At 42.5% G+C, this 10,569-nt stretch overlaps 2 protein-coding genes across 2 annotated transcripts; both read left to right on the top strand.

Moving 5' to 3' along the window:
* The first annotated feature begins 2,160 nt into the window (after nt 1-2,160).
* LOC115199208 (lithostathine-1-alpha-like) lies at nt 2,161-3,263 on the top strand. The gene is made up of 2 exons (XM_029761836.1): nt 2,161-2,522; nt 2,848-3,263. The coding sequence occupies exons 1-2, from the start codon at nt 2,330-2,332 to the stop codon at nt 3,261-3,263; spliced, it is 609 nt and encodes a 202-aa protein (XP_029617696.1). The 5' UTR covers nt 2,161-2,329.
* A 3,082-nt stretch (nt 3,264-6,345) lies between these two features.
* LOC115198101 (macrophage mannose receptor 1-like) lies at nt 6,346-10,167 on the top strand. The gene is made up of 6 exons (XM_029759786.1): nt 6,346-6,560; nt 6,946-6,984; nt 7,837-8,208; nt 8,562-8,903; nt 9,013-9,137; nt 9,821-10,167. The coding sequence occupies exons 2-6, from the start codon at nt 6,948-6,950 to the stop codon at nt 9,941-9,943; spliced, it is 999 nt and encodes a 332-aa protein (XP_029615646.1). The 5' UTR covers nt 6,346-6,560; nt 6,946-6,947; the 3' UTR covers nt 9,944-10,167.
* Nucleotides 10,168-10,569: the final 402 nt, after the last annotated feature.

Genomic DNA, 10,569 nt, shown 5'->3' with positions numbered 1-10,569 from the left:
ACCTGTGTTGGGATTGGTGTGGGGCAACCTGTGTTGGGCTTGGTGTGGGGTAACCTGTGTTGGGCTTGGTGTGGGGTAACCTGTGTTGGGCTTAGTCTGGGCTAACCTGTGCTTGGCTTGGTGTGGGCTGGCCCTCTGCTGGGCTTGGTTTGGGCTAGCCTGTGTTTGGCTGGTGTGGTCTAGTCTCTGTTTGGCTGATGTGGGCTAGCCTGTGTTTGGCTGGTGTGGGCTAGCCTGTGTTTGGCTGGTGTGGGCTAGCCTGTGCTGGGCTTTGTGTGGGCTAGCCTGTGTTGAGCTGGTGTGGGCTAGCCTGTCTTGAGCTGTTGTGTCTAGCCTGTGTTTGGCTGGTGCGAGCTTGCTTGCGTTTGGCTGGTGTGTCTAGCCTGTGTTGGGCTGGTTAGGGCTTTGTGTGGGCTAGCCTGTGTTGGGCTTGGTGTGGGCTAACTCCTGACCACCTTGCCCACCAAATTCCCAGATGAGGCCAATGGGGTCATGTTTTCTGGGTAGGCTCAAGTCAAATCTAATTTTATTGGTCACATACACGTGTTTCTCTCTGGTGAGAGGTAGGTTTCTGTTCTTCCTTAAATTATTCAGTTTCTCTAAATCGCATGGGATCAATAATAGAGTTTTCATTTTCATCCCAAACCAGACGGGCTCAGGCCGGGCAGGGCCTGAATTTCTGAGTATTGAATGGGGCCAGGCCGGTTCTGAGCTTGAACAAAGAACAACAGAGCAATGCTACAGTATGCGTGTCACTAAAGCCACATGTTAGCAGACAGTTGCTTAGCATACACAAATGACAAACAAAGTAGCCTTCCACCACCTTCCATGTTACGCCACAACCACAGTACAATGCCACCTTCTGTAGACAACATCTGTGTAGGTGCAAGGAGTCACTAGGCTCTCTGGTGAGAGAGAGGTGTTCCTTCTTACCTTAAATTATTCATTTTCTGTAAATGGCTTGGAATCATTAATAAATGCCATCTCACTGGTTGCCCATGGTAAAATAAAGCACATTGGACTGAAAAAGAAAGTTGACATGAATAAGACTTTTCAGGAGGATTTAGGGGATGTCTGGGAGGTTTTTAATGTACAAGCACCCAAATGATTGTCTTGTTAGTTTTGGTTGATTTCCAACATGGTGGCTCACTGTCTGGCTTGGAACTGTGTGGAAAGAGTCTTTTCCCTCTCCTTAGAATAACCTCATAGACACTCACATGCACACACACACACACAGACACATGAAGGCTGACAGGCTTCTACTTGTGTGATGGTGGCTAACACATCTGATTGGCTGTCTGATTGGTATTGAGTCTGTTCCTGTTTTTATGTTCCTTCGGTGCATGTCATTTCCTGCTCTCCAGTCAAACCACAAAGCAACTCTCAAAGCACTAAGGAATCCCATTCATTTCCAGTAGTGACATCATTTAGATGATTTAGGGCCCTAAGCATTGACCCCATGAGAACCTGCTCATCTCACTCCTACCTGCCTCTCAACCTCCCCATGTTCAGCTACAGACCTGATAAAAACCAGTAACAAAGGGATGGTGAATTTGATACGATGCTGTTGATATAGCTTTTATAGTCATTCAATACAAAGTAGGAGTTTTTTTCAAAAAGAATTGAACATAGAAAGTAGAACTCTCTCTCTCTCTCTCTCTCTCTCTCTCTTTCTCTCTCTCTTTCTCTTTCACTCTTTCTAGCCATATGCTGTATTGTCCTTCACTATCTTTATGCAAACTATTTTGACCTCAATGGAAGAGATCATGATAACAGAAACCTGACAGGACCTATTTAACATCACGGACAGCGATGCTCACCACTAAAGGGACTGTTAGCCTAACAACAACAACAACATAGACAGAGTTCAGGCTATTTATTATGAAAGCAAAAGAGACACACAGACACACAGACAAATACACAGTTTTGTATTTGCTATCCTTGTGGGGAAGAAATAATTGATTCCCATCCAAAATCCTATTCTCCCCAAACCCTAAATCTAACCCTACATTTTAACAGTAACCCTAAACCTAATTGTAAACTCTAAACTGAACCCCAAACCCATAACCCTAAAACTATACCAAACCCTAACTCCTAATCTCAGGTCAGTTCAAGATGTGTGTGTGTGTGTGTGTGTGTGTGTGTGTGTGTGTGTGTGTGTGTGTGTCTGCTTACACAATTTGGTGTACAAAGTGCAAAGGTGCATAGATGAGTGTGGTTGGGGGTGAACGGTTGCTGGATAAAATGTCTGTCATGAATCATTATTCACTTCACAGGGTTGTACACACCTTCCTCATGTCTTCATCAGTATCACTCCATTACCAACTATATGACCTGGACTGATGCCCAGAGTTACTGCAGAGAGAATTACACTGATCTGGCTACAGTAGATGACATGGAGGACCTGAACAGGCTGATTACCAGTCCCAATGATTATAAATTATGTTACTGGATTGGACTGAAGAAGGGAGACTCAATGAAGTGGCACTGGTCTCTGGCAGGCAGATGTATCTACAGAGAGGGTGAGACTGAGTTCAGAAACTGGGACACTGGGACACCCCAAAATGGTAACTGTGCTTTAATGAGTACAGCTGGGCTGTGAAACAACACCTCCTGTGATGACCAGCATCACTTCATCTGTTATGATGGTCAGTGTTTACATACTAATGATGAAGCCTGTTCTAAGTGCTGGGGCTGCCATTGAGTTGAAACATAGACTCATGATAGCTTTAAGTTGTTAATCAGTTATTGATCTGTTATTAAATCAATGAGAACATGTACTATAGATGATCACAAGATTATGTTTCATTGGAATTTTATATTGATTATTAAATTTGACTTTTGCAGAAAAACAAGACACCAACCTAACATACGTCTTAATTCAGGAAAACAAGACCTGGATAGATGCTCAGAGTTACTGCAGACAGCATCACACAGACCTGGTCAGTGTGAGGAACCAGACTGAGAACACAGAGATAGATCAGAAGATATCACTGAGGGGACTTCCTGTGTGGATCGGTCTGTTTCTAGACTCCTGGATATGGTCAGACCAGAGTGACTCCTCATTCAGAAACTGGTGGTCAGGATGGCTTTCAACAGATCAGAGATACAACTGCACTATGGTGCATTCTAATCCTTCTTCTCCAAATCATGCTAAATTGAGAAATTATCCCTGTGATAACACCTTTCCTTTCATCTGCTATGGTAAATTGCCATATTCTCCACCGAATCTACCTGATATTGTGATGACAGGAGAACTCTAATGTTGCCCCCATGATTAACTACTGTCATTGTGGGATTTTATTCTCTTCTTGGCATAGCTGTGGAGACCACAACTGCCCCCCTGCCCACACTCACAACAACGACTACCCCCCTGCCCACAACTAACCCCCTGCCCACGAACACGACTACCCCCCTGCCCACAACCACAACTACCCCCCTGCCCACAACTAACCCCCTGCCCACAACCACGACTACCCCCCTTCCCACCACCATGACTACCCCCCTGCCCAGAACCACGACTACCTCAACTGAAGAGAAAGGTGGTGAGAGTGAAGATGACCCCAAAGGATCAAAATCTGAACCTCAGTGATCCTGCTGTTCAGGACACCATCTTACAAGAGGTGAGTTTCACCCTGTTCATGAAGAACCAACTCAGTAATAATACAAACTGTACAGACCTCTTCTCTGGTCTGGGTCCTAGTCTGTTGTGCGTGACCCTCCTCTCTGATCTGGGTTCTAGTCTGTTGTGGATGACTTTTTCTCCTGGCTGTGACCCCACTCTCCGAAGGTGTCTCAGGGAGAGTGGGATATGCAAAAAAGACATTTCCAATTCACACACTTGTCCATGTGTTAAATTGTGACAACTGCTCCCACTCTTCTCACCTGGCGCTCGAGGGCGCCTGTATCCCCAGCATTACGCACTCCTGCATTCCCCCGTCAGGCGCATCAGCAATTATTGGACTCACCTGGACTTATGTCACCTCTGTCATTACCTCCCCTATATCTGTCTGGTCCCCTGCTCTGTTCCCTGCTCCAGCAGTGATTGTCGTCTGTCTTTAATACCAGTGTGCTGACGCTTTTCCTGTCTTGTTCCATGTTTGTTCCTAATTAAATGTTGACTCCCGGTACCTGCTTCTCGACTCCAGCGTCGGTCTTACAGAAACAGGACAAATATAAGCCTCATCTCCTCATAGAGTCAAAGGGTTGAAGTGAAGAACGTCTCAGTATAGCAGGAAGGAATGGTAGTTGTAGATCTTCAGAATGACTATTAGAGTGAAATATTGTGGGTTTCTGTATGTGTGTGTTTCTCCAGATAAGGAACAAGCTGAAGGAGCAGGGGTTACCTGCAGACACCAAAGTGACGTGGAAAAAGCAGCCTGATGGGAAGGTCTTCCTCAAGGAGAAAGAGGAGCCTCCCAAGACAGAAGAGGAGGAGAAGAAGATGATGAAGAGGATGATGACAAAGCGTGAACTCTAATTATGTAAAAATGTTCTCCTAACATTTCTCTTTCTATTTACTTGAATAATCTGTACTGGTCTAGATTTATATTGTTTTATCATTAATTAATATTATTTAATCGTATATTAGTATTGTTTTGTCACTGGATGTGATCTTTAGTTCCAAATCTTTAACATTGTTCATTGTTTGAATCTCTTTTGTTAGTTTATATATTAGAACATAGTTTTTCTTCAACTGTAGACTTGATGGTTCATTTGGAATGTTAATAAATAACATGATGTGTGATAGTGAGAGATGCTCTTTATCCTCAGTCATTATAGACACTATTCAGACTTGAGATCTGATCACTGGAATTTATGTGCATTGACATCAATGACTCAGGTGAAAGTCCCAGTTGCAAGCACAGATCTCATGTCAGATTACCATTTCAACAGCTCTGTATTTCTGTATTGGACGTTAATTTAGATTTCAAGAAATAATCTCTCATTTCTCAACAAGGTTTTATATGAATTAAACTACACATTTTTTATGACCAAATAAAGGTTTAAAATGTTGTAGGGTACATTTGGTTCATAATTCAATTATATGTTAGTCTTTAAGACCCATCACAACCACCAAACAGGTGTCAACTGTAACCATGACCTGCTGACCAACGGTTTGCATTTGAAAAAGACTGAAGTTGTGCATCAATTCACAGTCAATGAAAGAGGAGAGAGAGAGTGCAGAACACCCAATGACAGAGGAGAGTGAGGTCAGAGCACCCAATGACAGGGGGAGGGAGGGAAGATTACCCAATGACAGAAGAGAAGGAGGGCAGAGCCCCCAGTGACAGAGGGAAAGGAGGGAAGAGCACCCAATGACAACGGCGAGTGATGGCAGATCACCCAATGACAGAGGAGAGTGAGCATAGAGCACCAAATGACAGAGGAGAGGGAGGTCAGAGAACCCAGTGACATAGGAGAGGGAGGTCAGAGCAACCAATGACAGAGGAGAGGGAGGTCAGAACACCCAATGACAGAGGAGTGGGAGAGCAGAGCACCCAATGACAGAGGAGAGGGAGGTCAGAGCACCCAATGACAGAGGAGAGGGAGAGCAGAGCACCCAATGACAGAGGAGAGGGAGGTCAGAGCACCCAATGACAGTGGAGAGGGAGACATCAGGACCATCAGGACCACCTGCTCTCTCCATGACAGTTACCAGTCATTCACCAGTCAGCAGATATCAACCCAACTGATAATGAGGGATGAGATGGAACAAGCTATTTGGAGTGGAGATCCACTACCAGCCTACTTGACACAACTGAGTGAAGCATTGGTGTTGACTTTGGCAGCATCCCTGTGGAACGCTTTTGACACCTTGTAGAGTTCATGCCTCGACGAATTGAGGCTGTTTTGAGGGCAACTGAAGGTGTTCCTAATGTTTTGTACACTCAGTGTATATTTTTACCATAACATCACCATTTCCCCTGAATAACATTCAAATATAAACAGGTTGAAAATCCCAATATGTCTTAAAAAACACATTTTCAGAGAGTGAGAGCTGAGACCAGGTCCACTGGGTTCCTGCCTGTCTCTGTGGTGTACCTCCAGTACTTTTACAGTCAAGTGGCTTTACCTGGGAGAGTCACTATCAAATCAGGCCTCACTCTCTCACCTGAACAATTCTTGAACCACTCAACCCTTTTCTGTACAATGAGGCAATTTCTGGGTAATAGACTAGACTAGAGGAGTGGGTTATCTACTTTGAATCAAGATCACCATCACATGCAAATGTTCTGTATAGCCTCTCTAACTGTTTCCTTCTCTGGTTCTGTCCAATCCCTTATCCAGTGTGATGAATGTTACATCACAGTTTTGTTTTAAATTGAGATGAATAACAAATTCAAGCAAATGAGGAGCAGTGTAAGGTTTATATAGGGACAAACATGGGATGACATACACACAGTAGGAGAGACAGAGAGACAGAAAGGGGAGAGAGTAATATAGCGAGAGATAAAGAGACAGAGACAGAGAGAGATAAAGAGGGAGAGAGAGAGAGAGAGAGAGACAGAGCGAGACAGAGACAGAGACAGAGTAAGTGAGTTTTCTTCAATTACCAGGTAAGGCCATTTTGGATTGTAGAATCATGTTGTAAATATAACATATTTTATTATAGAGAAATGTTTATTATATTTCTAAGATGTTTTTTTTATTCCCAGTTTTGAAGGTTCCAGTGTAGAATAATCAACCATGTGTTCTAACTCTCTGGAAACGTTATGTTGAGGTTTTTCACCACTACCCACTTCCAATACTTTAGAAACCTAACCTAACAATCACTGATTGTTCCTGTCTCTGAACAGGTGATAACCCTCTATGTGGGGAGCATTATCTTCACCTGTCCTGTCACGTCATATCAGTAAAGAAGGAGAAAGACAGTTTGCATTGGTAAAGTGTTGCAACCTTGAAGTGCATTCATTTTAATCATATATCCTTTAAATTTCACAGTGATGGAAACGTTGTGGTATCTCACCCTGCTAATCTCAGGTCAGTTTACTGTGTGTGTGTCTCAGCAATACCTCCTTGCTAATCGGCTCCATATTATCCCCAATACATTGGCCCAGTGCTGGCAGCTCATATCTGATGAGGACAGCCTTCACTGTTCCTGTAATAAACTGACTTCTTGGATCGGCTGTCCGTATTGGGCCCATTTGGTCCCCAAAATGATCTCGATGACCACCTTATGGCAATTTATCAGTTATATCTCTTAAGTATAGGCATGTATTTATATATCATTTATTTAGTACAAGTTAAATCAAATATTGCTAAAGTAATGAATAAATTGTAATATTTATGAGCCCTAATTTCTGTTAGGTGTTTTCACATATGGTCCTGTTTAAAATAACTGATCTCAGTCCTGTTTAAAGTGAACTGGTGTAAAAGAGAGCAACATAACTCAGTTCTCTTTGTATTCACTCTGCCCCTGGATTTGAATGAGGACTCAACTATTTTGCTTGTTCACTTCACCTATTTTGTGGACAGTCCTCTTTGCATTCACACTTCTGTGTTTAGAAAGGAACCAAGATCTTTTTCCAACATTCACTCAATGCACCCTGGGATTTTACAAAGTGCAGGACAAGCCATTCAATCAGAATGTGTTATTAGACAGCTAGATAAACAGACTTACATTTTGGAAGATAATAGATATAGACATAATCATTATAATCAGAAGAGACTATTAACATGGATGTAGGTGTGTATGTGTGTGTGTGTGTGTGTGTGTGTGTGTGTGTGTGTGTGTGTGTGTGTACTTTATGTTAACAGATCCATAGATAGTGTGGTTGGGGTTGAGAAGTTTCTGGAGAAAATGTCCCTCATGAACCATTATTCTGTTAACAGGGTTCTACACACCTTCCTCATGTCTTCATCAGTATCACTTCATTAACAACTCTGTGACCTGGACTGATGCCCAGAGTTACTGCAGAGAGAACTACACTGATCTGGCTACAGTAGATGACATGGAGGACCTGAACAGGCTGATTACCAGTGTCGGTGTTTCTAAATACTGGTTATGGATCGGACTGAAGAAGGGAGACTCAATGAAGTGGCACTGGTCTCTGGCAGGCAGACGTTTCTACAGAGAGGGGGAGACTGAGTTCAGAAACTGGGACACTGGGACGCCCCAAAATGGTAACTGTGCTTTAAAGAGTAAAGCTGGGCTGTGGAACAACACCTCCTGTGATGACCAGCATCACTTCATCTGTTATGATGGTGAGTGTTTACATGCTAATGATGGTCCTGTGTGGCTCAGTTGGTAGAGCATGGTGTTTGCAACACCAGGGTTGTGGGTTTGATTCCCACGGGGGACCAGTACGGAGAAAAAAATGTATGAAATGTATGCATTCACTGCTGTAAGTTGCTCTGGATAAGAGTGTCTGCTAAATTACTAAAATGTAAATGAAGCCTGTTCTAAGTGCTGGGGCTGCCAGTGAGCTGAGACATAGACTCATGATAGCTTTAAGTTATTGATCTGTTATCAAATCAATGAGAACATGTACTATAGATGATCAGTAGATTATATTTCAATGGATATTTGTATTGATTATTACATTTGACTTTTGCAGGAAAACAAGGCACCAACCTAACATACGTCTTAATTCAGGAGAACAAGACCTGGATAGATGCTCAGAGTTACTGCAGACAGCATCACACAGACCTGGTCAGTGTGAGGAACCAGACTGAGAACACAGAGATAGATCAGAAGATATCACTGAGGGGACTTCCTGTGTGGATCGGTCTGTTTCTAGACTCCTGGATATGGTCAGACCAGAGTGACTCCTCATTCAGAAACTGGTGGCCAGGACATCCTTCAACAGATCAGAGTTGCAACTGCACTCTGATGTTTTCTGAAAAAACTGAATGGATAAATGATCTCTGTGACAACACCAATTATTTCATCTGCTATGGTAAGTTACCATATTCTCCACCTGATCTACCTGATATTATGATGACAGGGGAACTCTAATGTTGCCCAATGATTCACTACTGTCATTGTGGGATTGTATTATCTTGTAGACCCAGCTGTGGAGAACCCTGAGAAACCTCAACTGAAGAGACAGGTGGTGAGAATGAAGATGACCCCAAAGGATCAAAATCTGAACCTCAGTGATCCTGCTGTTCAGGACGCCATCTTACAAGAGGTGAGTTTCACCCTGTTCATGAAGAACCAACTCAGTAATAATACAAACTGTAGAGACCTCTTCTCTGGTCTGGGTCCTAGTCTGTTGTGGATGACCTCTTCTCTGGTCTGGGTCCTAGTCTGTTGTGGATGTCCTCCTCTCTGGTCTGGGTCCTAGTCTGTTGTGGATGACCTCCTCTCTGGTCTGGGTCCTAGTCTGTTGTGGATGTCCTCCTCTCTGGTCTAAGTCCTAGTCTGTTGTGGATGTCCTCCTGTCTGGTCTGGGTTCTAGTCTGTTTGTGGACGACCTTCTATCCTGGCCATGACCCCGCTCTCCAAGAGTATCTCAGAGAGAGTGGGAAATCCAAAAACACATTACCAATTCACACATGTATATTAAAACACACTTGTACATGTGTGAAATATTGAAATCAAATCAAATCTCATTTTTCTCAAACACGTGGTTAGCAGATGTTATTGCGAGTGTGTGAAATGCTTGTGCTTCTAGTTCCGACAGTGCAACTATATTTAACAACTAATCTAACAATTCCACAACAACTACCTAATACACACAAATCTAAGTAAAGGGATGGAATGAGAATATGTACATATAAATATATGGATGAGACATGACCGACCGGTATAGACGAGATGCAATAGATGGTATAAAAGTGTGGGTCTCTGTGTGTCTTTGTGTTTCTCCAGATAAGGAACAAGCTGAAGGAGCAGGGGTTACCTGCAGACACCAAAGTGACATGGAAAAAGCAGCCTGATGGGAAGGTCTTCCACAAGGAGGAAGAGGGGTCTCCCAATAACGAAGAGGATTAGAAGAAGATGAAGAGAATGATGACAAAGAGAGAACTCTAATTATGTAAAATGTTCTCCAAACATTTCTCTTTTTTATTTACATTAATAATCTGTACTGGTATGTATTTTCTGAACCTAATTAAATGTGTTTTATTTGTCATTGTTGTATTTGTCACTGGTCTCAGATCTGTTTGTTTTATTAAGTAAATTGTTTAATTATAAACATTAATAGTGTTTTATCATGAGATGTTTTCTTGATTATTTTCTTGACTTGGTTGGTTTATAACAGGTAGTGATCTCAAGATAGACATCTCAAGATAGACATCATATCTGTAAATTACTTATCTGTAGTTTTGTTATTATACAGTGCTGTGAAAAAGTATTTGCCTCCTTTCTAATTCTCTCATCTTTGACATATTTTTGATGCTAAATGTTATCTGATCTTCAAAGAAAACAGAATATTAGATGAAGGGACCATTTTCATGTAGACTGCTCGTTTCAAGTCCTGCCACAACATCTCAATTTGGATTAGTTCTGGAATTTGACCAGGTAATTTCAAAACTTCAAATATGTTTATTTTTAACCATTTTCATGAAGACTTGATTGTGTGTTTTGGATCATTGTCCAGCTTCGTGACCCAGCTGCTC

This window comes from Salmo trutta, chromosome 8 (assembly GCF_901001165.1).
Source record: "Salmo trutta chromosome 8, fSalTru1.1, whole genome shotgun sequence".
Lineage (NCBI taxonomy): Eukaryota > Metazoa > Chordata > Actinopteri > Salmoniformes > Salmonidae > Salmo > Salmo trutta.
This window is presented reverse-complemented; position numbering and strand designations above follow the sequence as displayed.